This window comes from Pseudogymnoascus verrucosus (assembly GCF_001662655.1).
Source record: "Pseudogymnoascus verrucosus strain UAMH 10579 unplaced genomic scaffold scaffold_2, whole genome shotgun sequence".
NCBI lineage: Eukaryota > Fungi > Ascomycota > Leotiomycetes > Thelebolales > Thelebolaceae > Pseudogymnoascus > Pseudogymnoascus verrucosus.
Genome location: NW_017263653.1, coordinates 670,201 through 683,083, shown reverse-complemented (window position 1 = coordinate 683,083; position 12,883 = coordinate 670,201). Strand labels below are relative to the sequence as shown.

The following is a 12,883-nucleotide window of genomic DNA, read 5'->3' as shown; positions in this document are numbered from 1 at the left end:
TACAGAAGTAGCCGTAGCCGCGATCCAAAAATAGACCAATCTCCAGTGCTCCCAGTGGAGTAACCTGGCCTAGTGGGGTAGAAGGCTGCCAGAATGCCAGAAGGAGAGTAAGCACCGAACAAGGCAAGGCAAGGCAAACCTGTCCGCCGTCGCTGACTGCATAAGTCTCCAATTAAAGGATGAACAATGAGCAATCCTCCATTGTTACTGCACGTTTATTGATTGCGTGTATGCGCTTCTACTATAATAACACGGTGTGCATATTCTGGAAAAAAGGGGCTTGGACCCTGACGTGAACGAACTTACCTCACCTACCAAATAAAGTAAACAAACCGCGTTTATAGTACAGACCCCCTTTCTAAGCTATCATAACAAATACTAACCATCCAAGCAAAACGAACAAAACAAACACCTCGGTCCACTAAAGTGTAACCCGACCACCGTAGCCCTCCCTACCTTTTGCACTATATAGCATAAACGTATAAACGTGCATAACCCCTGACCATCTCCCATCTCATCCGCCGCCATACTCAATAATAGTAGCACCACCACCCAACCCACACCATCACAGCCATCATGCACATCCCCATCTCCCATCTCTCCACCTCCACAATGACGCACACACACCCATCCATCACCCACACCCGCCGTCCCACGCTTCCACTTCCATGCCCTCCTCCAAATATAATCCAGGCACCGTACCACCACCATCTCGTATCCTCTTCTCTTGCGTTCCCCAAACTCTCATCACGAAACGATAAAACCGCCTTTCCAGGCCCTCAAATCATTCTCGTCCCAAGACGGGTACAACCTACCACCCAACCCCCTATATGTGTGAGTCTTGGCTCGGGCGGGCCCCTTACAGACACTGTCTCTAAAGCGCAAAGATGGACAACGCGACGATCGCCGATGTTGTCACGTTGCGCTGGGGAGTGGTGCCCTGAGCAAGGGAGGGAGGATGTGCAACCGCGTAGATTAACGGTGTGGTTGGTATAAGTAAAACCTGTCTTGTCGTTCTATTTGGACTTCCTTCTTGCTTCTATACATACAATCCGTGTCTGGACGCGCTGGTTCAACTTGTATAATCTATCCCCTTCCATTCATTGAAGTTGACGACGACACGCACTACAAGTAACTGAAAATACCCTCCACCTACAAAATAAACAAAAACAATGCACTTCCCCACCACCACCACCCTCCTCGCCGCCGCCGCGTTGGCACCTCTCGCAGCCGCCGTGCCCGCCACGCCGCCGATATGGGCACCTCGCCTTAATGCCGTGGCCGTCCACAAGAGCGGCGGGTTCAAAGATATGATCTTGACTGAGATCCGTACCAATACTCTCAGGACCTCGAATGGGACGGATGATAACCGTCAGATCTCTTGTGCGTCCCCCGTCCCCTTTCCAACCACCAATTACGCGGCCAATTCACTTTCCCATCAGCAATTACACATCCAATTCATCTTCACCATCAGCAATTGCATCCCCCCCCCCCCCCCCCCGGGGGAAACTTTACTTAACTTGATGGCCTCCAACTAACACCCCCCCAGTCCACCTCGCTGACGCAAACTTCAACACCACAACCACCTGCACCAAAACCTGGTACGAGACCTACAACACCTCCACCACCCGTCCCGGGTCCTACATGGCCTGCAAAGCGAATGCCGGTGTGAAAGAGAGCTACCGGTGGTTCTTCGACAGCTACACCAGCCTCGGAGAGTTCGGTCTGCAGCTGGCGCATGCGTATAGTGACCCGGTGAACTACCCGCCGCCGTGGGATGTGGTGGGGTTGTTTGCTACGGTTAATATTACGTTGGGGTGTGCGGAGGGGAAAGGGGGGAAGGAGTGTGCGCTCAAGGAGGGGGAGAGTGTTAGGGCGCCGATTAATGGTGCTGTTAACTGAGGAGGGATAGGCGTAGGACGCGTGAGGAAGAATGTGAGATGAGGAAGAATGTGAGGAGAAGAGAGTGAGAGGTAGAGAGGAGGCCGTGTGATAGGGAAGCAGACGATGCCTCGTGGAGGTGAAGCCAGGAGTGAACCTCGCGTTCCACAGCGTTGGAAAGTCCTCATTGAAGGAGAGGAGATGTAATATCTATATACCAAAAGCATAGACTAGACCAACAACCATAATGAATCCAACTTATGTAATCCAACCCTTCTCAATCCACCCCCTCCCTTCCCAATCCACCCCCTCCATCCACATTCCTCCCTCCCCGAGCCGCACCACCAGCCTCGTCTCCGATCCCGGAGCCTCTGGGGCTGACCTACGTGCGTCCTGTGACTCTAGCATACCCGGGCCGAGCAGGTTTATGCAGCAGCCTCGTTGGAGAAGGTCGAGGCGAGGGCGAGGCTGGGTGGGTGTGGGTGTGTTACCTGTTCCTATCTCGTGTGTGGTGTGGTGAAGATGGGTGTTAGACGTTTACGTGTTGAAAGAGGTGGGGGCCCATGATGACTGGTGGCGCCGAGGATGTAGGTGTGTGTGTGTAGTAATCACGCACCATCCAGACACCCAAGGAACGATGGACGGGATCCTAATCATTCAGCCCCGACTAGCCCACGACTAGGTCATGTAAAGCATATCACTAACCCCTACCACGGGGCTTCCTCCCCTTCTTCGCCACCACCTATACCATCCTATCCTAGATCCTAGAAGTACGCTGCTCTCCCTTAGTTACGCGAACGGGGAGAAAGAGGCAGGGGGGGAGGCGGCATGTGCCATACCCTCATGCGCCGGCCAAACTCCGAAGGCCGCTCGGAGCAGGTAGCGGCGTGGTTTTGTGCATGCGAGCTCGGACCGCCTATGACGCGTGTTGTGGCGGCGCGTGGGCTGGGGGCGGATGCGGTGTGGTTGAAGGGTGGGTGAGGCGCCATGGAGTTTCCGGTGGGTGAGGTGGGATGGGATGGGATGGATGGGATGCGGGATGAAGGGGGTTCGGGATGCTGGATTTGGGGGAGGAGGAGGGAGGGAAGGTGATGTGGCGGTGGGAGTTGAGATATGGTGGTGGGAAGTGCCGGTGTTAGTAGAGGGGAGAAGGGAGACGGGGGGGGGTTCAGGATGGTAATAGAGGTGGAGATGGGAGAGGTGGATGGCCGGGCTAGATGTGATTGTGTGAAGGGCGTAGTGCATCAGGGCGGATTGGGAAGGTAGAGTAGTATGTAGTAAAAACAGTAACTCAGAAACGACAGAAAACGACAGCGATCGGTCATATGATTCGCATCAAATAGCTCACACTCAAGGCGAGAACATCCAGGCCCTTTAATAAACCCCGGCCGCCTTATTGACTTGTTGGCCTCTTGACTTCCTGACTCCTCCAACCCTCGTCTTCCCATCTTGATGAATAATCCGTAACCCACTACTCCTCCTCCACTCCCAGTATACTTTTTACAAAGTATTACTCTTTCCTCCCCACCCTACTGGCCTCTGTGTCTTGGCGCGGCGGAGCGGGATTGGCGCGGATTTAACTGTGCAGCTGTGCACCGAGGGCGTCCTGCAGCTGTGCATATTTTTGCATAGTTGCGGTGGTTTCTAGTGTCTAGTTAGTGATCTAGTAGTGATCTAGTAGTTAGGGATGGACTAGGCTAAATGAGGCGAAAGAGCGGAATTGAGCGTCGGAGGGGATGCTGGGATGCTAGGATGCTTGGGGGGGGGGTAGGAGGATGGGATGGGATGCACCAGGCCGGGGGGGGGGGTGGAGGAGTTAATGTTAGAGTAGGTAATGAATGTATGAGGGATATGTCATGAGGGGATAGGGAAGGCATGGGTTGAGATGGATGGGATAGGGATGAGGTGGGATTGCCATTGTTTAAGTAAAGTTAAGTTAAGTAAAATGATTAGAAGAGTATCTATAGTAGACTCTATATTAGACTTGTGAGGCTAATGGCTAATGGCTAATGATGGTAGATTAACTATAGTTGGTAGTTTGTTAGTTGTAGGTTTTAGTTGTGGTTGTTCATACATACATAATATGACTCTACTCTCTATACAGACTATACAGACCCTCAAATACTAATACGACCTCTTTATACACCCTGAACTAAACCCTACTATTTCTTCCAATACTATTCTACTATTATGACTCCCTGTCCACCCAGAACAATATTCTCCCCCCCCTCTCCCCTCCCCTTCCCCACTGTATTCTTCTATTCTTTATTATCCTCGAGTAACGTTAATCTTGTTAATCTTTTTCGAGAGAAGCCTTACCACTCTTATCCATTATTCCCAACTTAAGTCAACTTTTTCTGACCCTTAACCCTGATGCCCCCCCCTCCCGCCGCCCGCCTTACCTAACTAAGTCCTGCACTCCGCACCTCCTCCTTCCCTTCACCCAGCTTACTCACTCCGCTACTCGGTGGCCTACGTTGACTACTCTCCTCTACTCTCAATCCCTTTTCACCTCTCCTCCTCAATAATCACCACCGACGACCCTCGCCGTCCTGCCATTGCCTCCAACACCCACCACCCCTCCTCACCGGCGAACTATCGGTGACATCATCCTCCTCCAACCCATCACCACCACCGCCAATATAATCCCACCGCCACCACCACCACCACCCACACCCACCCTCACCCTGCTCCGCAGAGCGATGTGACTGTCACCGCCCGTCGCCACAGCAGATCCCTCCGCACGCGACACCACAATGCCCAACCCCGACCCCTCCAGCACGGCCGCGACGTCCTCTCGCGGTGGCTCTGGCGCCGCCACCCCCGACCACTACGACGACGACCACCACGCCGCGGCAACACCCCAATGGCACCCGCTACACGACCAAACCTCGCCCGACCCGACCGCCCTGCCCCGCGCCACCGCGCCGCTCCAAAAACGTCGCCGCGTCACACGCGCCTGCGACGAGTGCAGACGGAAGAAGATAAAATGTGATGGGAAACAGCCGTGCACGCACTGCACGGTTTATAGCTATGGTGCGTAGCCCCGGAAGCAAGGGAGGGGGTAGAGGAGATGGAAGAGACGAGACACGCGAGCTAAGCTAACACCCCGCAGAATGCACATTCGACCAGCCGTCGAACCGCCGCCGTAACCCGGCACCACAATACATAGAAGCGCTGGAGACGCGGCTCCAGCGCGCCGAAGTGCTCCTGCGCTCTTTCGTGCCGAACATCGATCTCAGCGATCCGAACTTCGAGGCCGCGGTCGCGGCAGCGCGCAAGGGCGCAGGAACAGCAGGACAAGCGCACCTCGGAGCCGAGAGAGCGATGTCCGAGACCTCGCGACCTGGGACGAGCGAGCCAGGCGGCGAAGAGGGGGACGACGCGCAGCTGAGCTCGATGATCGAGACGACGGGGCAGCTGGAGATAGATGAGCGCGGACACTGGGATTTCCACGGCGGGTCGTCCGGAGCGGTGTTCCTGCAGCAGATGCGCGAGCAGTTCGATGGGCTGCTGGGGAATGATACGAAGGCGCCTTTCTTGCCACGGCTGCCGGCGAGACCGTCGACGTTTTCGCAGCTCGAGTCGCCGAGGTCGACGGCCGAGTCGCCGTTTGAAGGGGGGTTGCCGAATACCCTCGATCTGCCGGATAGGGAGGTGGCGCTGAATCTGTGCTCGAATGCGCTGGATTGCGCGTGTGCGCTGCTGAGGATCGTGCATACGCCGTCGTTTTATGAGATGTTTGATCGTATTTATGATACGCCGCCGGAAAACTTTGGGGATGAGGAGAATAGATTTCTGCCGCTGCTGTATTCGATATTGGCCTTGGGAAGCATGTTTATGGATCACCCGGGCGCGCATAAGGGGCAAGATGTGTCGTATAAGGAGGGAATTGATCAAGGGTGAGCCGGTCTACACTACTACTTCTGGCATACATATCACTAACACTCAACAGGCTGAAATACTTCACCGCCGCCCGCCAGATGATGGAAATCACCGACTGCCGCGACATGCCCTCGCTGCAAGCCGTCCTCTTCATGATCCTCTTCCTCCAGTCCTCCGCCAACCTGAGCACGTGCTACTCCTACATCGGGATTGCCTTGCGTTCAGCGCTGCGTATGGGTCTCCACCGCAATCTCACCTACAACTTCAACCCGATTGAGCGCGAGACGCGCCGCCGCGCCTTCTGGATCATCCGCAAGATGGACACATACGTGAGCGCACTTCTAGGGTTCCCCAAGATGCTAAATGATGAGGACGTCGATCAAGAACTGCCCGTCGAGGTTGACGACGAATACATCACCCGCGAAGCCATCTTACCTATGCCGCCGGGAAAACTCTCTATCTTCGCCGCCAGCAACGCACATACAAAGCTCATGTTCATCCTCGCAAAGGTGATCCGCGACGTCTACCCGCTCAAATCCGCGGACCAATGCATGCCAGGCTCCGAGCGCCCAACTTACGTCGTCAGCCACGCCAAGATTCAGGCTATCGAATATGACCTCCAAGCCTGGCTTGAGAAGCTCCCCATGGGGCTTCGACCCGGCGGCGACGCCCCCGAGGATGTAGTTCGGTATGTATACCATCCACCCAGTTTACCAGTCTCTTCTCTAACACTCCCCAGCGTCCAACAACTCCTCCGCATGGCCTACGCACACGTGCAAATGATGCTTTACCGCCCCTTCCTCCACTACGTGTCCTCCCGCCCTCCCCCCCACGGCAGCAAGCCCGTCGACGAGCGCAGCTACGCCTGCGCCGCGGCTTGCGTCAGCGTCTCGCGCAACATCGTGCACATCACGGCCGAGATGCAGCGACGCGGTTTCCTCATCGGCGCGTACTGGTTCACCATGTACACGACCTTCTTCGCGATCCTTTCGCTCGCCTTCTTCGTGTTGGAGAACCCAGGGAAGCCAGGAGCCGAGGAAATCATGGAGAATGCCAGCGTGGGACGCGATACCCTCAAGGCATTGGCGAGGAGAAGCATGGCAGCCGATCGATGCAGCCAATCCCTCACCGTCCTCTTCGAACAGCTCCGTCTACGCCTAAACCTCAACCCCCCCACCCAAACCAAATCCAACAAACGCCCCCAACCCTCCCACCACCTCGCCACCCCCAGCACCACAAGCACAACCACCAAATCCACCGCCACCACCTCCAGCACCCCCGACCTCGCCGCCCCGCAACGCGCGCGCACCTTCCCTACCCCCCCCTCACAGTTTCCATTGAACCCACAACGCCGCTTTGCGCCCTCGACGAGCGATCCGAATCTTCGCGCTTCGTTCGATATGCGCGCTTCCACGCCGTCGGGGGGGACATCGGCGGGGGCCTCGACACCGGATACGCCTGCGTCGATGGCGTCGATGGGGATGGGTGGGTTGGGACTGGGACAGCAGCAGCAGGGGGGCCAGCAGGGACAGCAATATTACGGCGGCCTTGGGGCGGGTGGTGGTATGGGCGAGGAGTTGCCGGATTTGTCGGCTGTGATGTTTCCGAGTAGTGATCCGTTTGCGTATCCCGCGCAGCCGATGTTGAATACGTACCACACCGGTAAGGGGGGGATGGATAGTAGCGGTGAGACGGAGATGGATGATTCCACCACCAGCGGAGGCGGTGACGTGCCAGCAACGACGACGTACCTCGATCCCAGCATGACTGGCAACAGCGGGCTCTTCTCCGACCCCTCGCAAGGGATGTACGGCGATCTGGAGGGCCAGATCTTCGGTCCGCTGCCGGGGTTTCTGATGGAGGGCGGGATGGGAGGTATGGGGATGGGAATGGGGATGAATGGGTTTGGGGGCGATGGGATGGGGGGAACTGCCGGGGAAGGGGTGGTGCAGCAGGTTGGGATGGTGGGATTGGGGATGGGTGGGGGGATGGGGGGGATGGGGAATTTCGGTGGGATGGGCGGGTATGATGATGGGTATGGAGGGGAGGGGTGGGGAGGTGGTGGTAGTGGTGGTGGCAATGGGGGCGGGGGTGGGGGGTATGGTGGTGGTGGGGTTTAGAAGGGTTTCGTTTTGCATTGGGAGGGGGGTGATTTTTGGCGCGGCTTTTTTTTGGGTTGGGTTGTTGTAGATGGGTTTATGGCTGGGTGTATGGATATGGTTTGGTATGGGTTTATATAAAACATAACGTAAATGAGATGGTAAGGATTATAATGAATATGAAGATGAATATACCAACCATACATGTATACTCGTGGTGCGTGAAGGTTGAATCCATCGTTTCTATCGATAATGAATTAGCTGCTCTTAATGCCCATTAAAATGTTTGGCCGTGCCCGACAGCAGCAATTCTCAGCGACGGCAGCAACTCGCGATAGCAGCAAGATTTGTGACGACGGCGATTCTCGACAGCAGCAGCAGCTCCCGACGGTAACAGCCTGCTTCTAGTAGGAGAGTGCTCGATGCTTCCGGTCCACCTCGGAAGCTCTTACAAATCCTCCATCTTTGGTTTCCGGGTGATTGAAGTCGTTGGCCTCTTTGGAAATGTCGTAGCCTGTGGGCCAAAAGACCGAACGAATCCTTTTCTATGCTCCTACTGTATCTGAGGATTAGTAGGAGGAACTTAAATAATGGGATTTCTCGATTCAACTCTATCTACGTACCTTCCCTCCGATCAGAGCACCGCGTTATCAAGCGCCTTTTCCCATCGTACTTGCTACATACACCATCTGTATGCAATTCCCTCCCCCTCCTCTAACCAGCACACCCAGCACCCCGCTCACACCCTCCTAAAATAACACGTACAAATACTCTGTCCCTCCCCCCCCCCAAACCTAAACCTCCTATACTCCACCCGTCCCCCCCACTCCAACCCCTCCCCCTCAAACCACCCCCGTACCTCCCCCTCCGTCCAATTACAACTCGTAATCACCGCCCACCCCCCCCTCCTCACCACCTCCCTCACCCTCTCCACATACCGCTTCCCCGCCTCCGCATCCCCCATCAAGCTAACCGCGTCGAATGTCCCCTTGTCGAGAACGACGTCCCAGCCATCCGCGTTAGGGCCCGAGAGCACCGCATCTGATGGCGAGGCGAGGATGTCCCATTCTACAAACTCTACTGCGCCGTCAACTAGGCCGCGCTCGGTTGCTACGGCGCGCGCAAAGGTGATGGAGGTAGCGCTGTAATCTGTGCCCATCATGCGGCCCTTAAACAATTTCCCCTCCTCCTCCTCCCCCTCCTCTTCCTCATCCTCGCTATCATCATCCCCCCTGACCCCCTCATCCCTAAGTCTAAACAGCAAATGTCCATTCCCCGTCCCCAGATCTAGGAAACTAGCCGTCGCGGGGTCGAAACCGGTGAGTGACGAGGAGCGGAGGAGGGCGACCAGCTTGTCTTCGGCGCTGGAGTCGTCGAACCAGATTGTGCCTTCGTCGGTGGGGTCGGCGGCGTGGTTGGTGGATTCGCGGGTGTAGAGTTCGTCCCAGCTGAGTCGTGTGTTAGTTAGAGTTGGGGGATTTTCATGTGGAGGGGGGAAGGAGGAGGGGAAGGGAGGCGTAGATAGATTGCCAGAGGGGCGGGGTGGGAGAGGGGACGTACTATTCCTTCGTTCCCAGCTCAGAGGCCTCGAGTGGCGCGGGGGTAGCGGGCGTCTGGTCTGCCATTTTTGGAGGCTGTGCTGGGGGGGTGTGAGGTCGTGAATAGGGTATGGAGCTTGGTTGGCAGTGAGGGGCAGATTGGCGGATCGAGAGTTTTTGGTGGGTTAATCAGTGGAGGGGGGAAAATCGATAGGCAGAATTGTCTAATACAGCAGGCGGTGAGAGGTGGGCTGTCTAACTACTTTCGTATAGCTCGGTTTCGGGGGACAGACGGACATACATCACAAACGAGTGCGACGATTCAGAAAATGAAGCTTAATATATTCAAGAATTGTGTGGTGATGTATCTGGAAGCTCGATGCGATTATTCTTGCGCAGATTGGCGCTACTTCTACTAGAAGTGCGCAAAATCAATACGGCCTTATGTCACGTGATTCCAGTATTAAGGTAGTGGTTTCTATAGCGTCTCTCATTAATTTCACGTGATACTAGTATTAGGGATTAGTGGTGGTTTTATAGCATCTCTCATTACAGTTCTAGCAACAAGAACGGTTCTGGTATTGCTGCTCCTGGTCTAAAAACAACAGCGAACGCAGCATCATCGACTAGGAAACATAAAACTGTCTGTCTCCCTCAAGAGATGCCGTCCACATCATTTGTCATGCAAGCATTCCAGGAGAAAAATCACGTCACGAATTGTCATTATTTGACTTCCCCCCTCTCTCCCTACAGCAAACCGCTATCTCGATAAAAACGCTCTGCGGCAAGCAGCTTTCCCCAGATTTATGTCCACCCCGCTTCCTTCCCTCATCTATTGCGAAATCTGCATCTCGTCCGAGGACACGGCGCTCGCGGCCGTCGTGGCGAAGTAGCGGACGTCGACGTCGTCGTCCTTCTGCAGCTTCTCGAGGTTGGGGAGGATGCGCTCTTGGATGGTCTCGAGGCCCTTGGGGGACGGGGTAGGGGACAGGCCGGACTTCTCGATGGAGTAGATGGTGCCTTCGTTGGGGAGGCGCTTGAGAACATCGATCAGTTGGCCGTAGGACTTTGCGACGTTAAAGCGGATGTTGGGGATCTCGTCTTCGACGAGCTTGTCCATCATGGGGAGGATGGATTGGGAGATGACGTCCAAGCTGACAACGGATGACAGGGTCTATTACATGGTTAGCTTGGTATAGTCTAGACAGATGCCATGAAACTCACAGAGATAGCAAAGCAAGTCGTCATGCGGTAAAGGTAGTTGGGGTGTGCGCCCATAGCCATAACCTTAGGAATGATGGCCTCATTTGCCCACTCGACGCCAAACACCTCAGTAAGCTTCTTGAGGTTGTGCGTGGCGGCTTCACGGATAGAAAATACGGTGTCACCCAACCAGGCCATGCACAGCGAGGAGAGTTGTTCATCGAAGAATTTCACGCCCAGCTGGCTAGCAAGGAGTGGGATATACTCAATGATGGCCAGTCTGACGCGCCATTGCTTATCCTCAGCGAGCTGCACAATAGCTGGGAGGAGAGATTGCGACAGGAGGTCGATGCCAATAACCTGGTTGACGAGTTCGAGCTTGGAGATGATGTGGAGGCGGACGTCGGGGAATTCGTCCTTGAGCATTTGGAGGAACATGGGGAGAAGGTGATCGATGGTCTCTTGCTTGCCAAGTATCGGAGCAAGGCCGCTGATCTGCGTGCCAAGAGCAGCACGGACGTGCTGAGAGCTGTCGGAGACCAGGTCCTCGACCGTAGCCATAATATCGTTAAGCAGGGTGGCCCTGTCTAACAGAAGACAGAAGCCGGGGATTTGTCCTGCAATGGCAGTTCTAACCTCCGCCTCGCTGTCCTTCAGCAATTTAACAAATGCTGGGACAAGGTCCCTTGTGACAACCTCGTCATCTACTGCTTTCGCGATCTGTGTGAGGTTAGCAAACCGCCAAGGTTACATCTGTAAATTACGACAAAATCATACCTTCTCAAATCTATCCGCAACCATATAGCGCACCCTCCAGCTCTTGTCTTCGATGAGGCTTCTCAAAGAAGTCAAGAGAACTCCGTGGCTCGACTGCTGCTCTTTTGGCACAACTTCCGCAATTGCGATTAAAATCTCTACCGTCAATAACCTAACACTGTCCTGGTCGTCATTCGCGAGGTGCTGGAAAAGGGGTATCATTTCTTCGACAACAATCGTTGCAGGCATCTCCTTGACAAACTTTGACAGGTTGTTTGATGACTGTCTTCTCACCATCGGCGTCTCGTCGTGGACAAGGAGTCCAAACTGCTGGCGCAGTTGCTCCTGCATCGGGGGCGAAGCCTTCTTGTATGGAACATTATAGAGGCCGGTGGCCGAGATTTTTGATGTGAACCAGTCGGCCTTGGAAAGTCGGATCGTAAGTGGAATGAAGTACTCCTCGACCTGGTTTGGTGACAACTCCTCGCAAATCTTATTCAACGACTCCACTGCCTACGCGCATGTATTAGCTACAGTTGTTTGTAATGTGTCGCAAAAGATTGCTTACCTTGTCACGGACAAGCGGTTCTTCGATCGCAGCAAGATTCTCGAGAGGTGAAAGTAGAACATGACCCCACTCTGGACCCCCAACGTACTCCACGAAGTTCCCGAGCTCTGCGCTCAACGCCGTAAGAACTTCGTCCTCATCCTCTACGGACTCTATAACCTAGAATCAGCAGGTGTTCTGACATTATATTTCCGTGTAATGCACATACCATCTAAGAAGGGGATCAGCTCGTCTCTTGTGCGTTCTGGGCCAAGCGCGAGAGCGATTGTCGAAAGTCTATGGATTGCATTCAATCGAAGCAAAACGTCGTCGTGCTGTATGCATGTGTTAACCATTTGCCCAGCCTGTCGCTCTACTGGCTTCTAAAAGGATGTTATATCAACATACCTTCAACTCGTCAATGAGCACAGCTATTGGGTAGAGCTCCTCCGTCTTATCTATGCCTTCGGCCATGCTGAGAAGCTATTGGGGATCTAACGTGCCAAGTTGAAGACACCGCTAGTTGAGCTCGAGGCAGCTATTAAATCCGCTTTGGCTTCGAGTGCGGTGGTGAGAGGGTCTGTCCTGATCGCGTGTCGGAGGCGGCTGCTCTCTGAAAGTGGGGTGATAGCAGACAATGTTGCTATCTTCGTGGCTATATGGGACAAGATAACTGTAAAGGAAGAGTCTACACGCGTCAGCTTATGTGCAAGGTATTGTCATATGGCCATGAGGTTCAGTGTAGATAGAGGCGGGGTCTTGGAATGTAATGATGACGGTGGGTTGGGGTTGTAGCCGCCCCCATATCAGGCCAGCGAGCCCTACACACAAAGCTGGTGGTGGGCGGGCAGAGGGGTAACACGAACCTGTACAGCTTCGCCCAATTGTTGAGATGTTATATTCGACTATGCACAGGGTTGTCGTTTCTCGTTGGTATGTTTGGGCTGTATATTGAAGTCAAATATCCGGTGTAC

The 12,883-nt window shown here is 54.6% G+C and overlaps 4 protein-coding genes across 4 annotated transcripts; 2 read left to right on the top strand and 2 right to left on the bottom strand.

Annotated features, from left to right (window-relative positions):
* Positions 1–1,172: 1,172 nt before the first annotated feature.
* Positions 1,173–1,902, top strand: VE01_00871 (uncharacterized protein; the record flags this gene model as incomplete). Its single annotated transcript, XM_018270399.1, has 2 exons — positions 1,173–1,383; positions 1,550–1,902. 2 exons carry the CDS (start codon positions 1,173–1,175, stop codon positions 1,900–1,902), a joined length of 564 nt encoding a protein of 187 aa, XP_018134845.1.
* A 2,216-nt stretch (positions 1,903–4,118) lies between these two features.
* VE01_00870 (uncharacterized protein) lies at positions 4,119–7,886 on the top strand (the record flags this gene model as incomplete). The annotated part of the gene is made up of 4 exons (XM_018270398.2): positions 4,119–4,917; positions 4,997–5,783; positions 5,837–6,454; positions 6,506–7,886. Exons 1-4 carry the CDS (start codon positions 4,638–4,640, stop codon positions 7,884–7,886), a joined length of 3,066 nt encoding a protein of 1,021 aa, XP_018134844.1. The 5' UTR covers positions 4,119–4,637.
* A 174-nt stretch (positions 7,887–8,060) lies between these two features.
* On the bottom strand, positions 8,061–9,555 carry VE01_00869 (uncharacterized protein). The gene is made up of 3 exons (XM_018270397.2): positions 9,426–9,555; positions 8,489–9,313; positions 8,061–8,421 (listed from the first exon to the last, which is right to left on the bottom strand). Exons 1-2 carry the CDS (start codon positions 9,488–9,490, stop codon positions 8,605–8,607), a joined length of 774 nt encoding a protein of 257 aa, XP_018134649.1. The 5' UTR covers positions 9,491–9,555; the 3' UTR covers positions 8,061–8,421; positions 8,489–8,604.
* Positions 9,556–9,932: 377 nt separating this feature from the next.
* Positions 9,933–12,877, bottom strand: VE01_00868 (uncharacterized protein). The gene is made up of 7 exons (XM_018270396.2): positions 12,776–12,877; positions 12,318–12,597; positions 12,139–12,244; positions 11,931–12,082; positions 11,384–11,875; positions 10,628–11,326; positions 9,933–10,577 (listed from the first exon to the last, which is right to left on the bottom strand). The coding sequence occupies exons 2-7, from the start codon at positions 12,381–12,383 to the stop codon at positions 10,236–10,238; spliced, it is 1,857 nt and encodes a 618-aa protein (XP_018134650.1). The 5' UTR covers positions 12,384–12,597; positions 12,776–12,877; the 3' UTR covers positions 9,933–10,235.
* Between the last annotated feature and the right edge of the window lie 6 nt (positions 12,878–12,883).

Bases quoted from the DNA above. Each gene is read 5' to 3' on its own strand.
- VE01_00869 (XM_018270397.2), bottom strand. From the start codon at position 9,490: ATGGCAGACCAGACGCCCGCTACCCCCGCGCCACTCGAGGCCTCTGAG. The intron at 9,314-9,425 runs GTACGTCCCCTC...CACACGACTCAG, and splicing joins GAGCTGGGAACGAAGGAATA to CTGGGACGAACTCTACACCC.
- VE01_00868 (XM_018270396.2), bottom strand. From the start codon at position 12,383: ATGGCCGAAGGCATAGATAAGACGGAGGAGCTCTACCCAATAGCTGTG. The intron at 12,083-12,138 runs GTATGTGCATTA...TCTAGGTTATAG, and splicing joins GCTGATCCCCTTCTTAGATG to AGTCCGTAGAGGATGAGGAC. The intron at 10,578-10,627 runs GTGAGTTTCATG...ACCATGTAATAG, and splicing joins CGACTTGCTTTGCTATCTCT to ACCCTGTCATCCGTTGTCAG.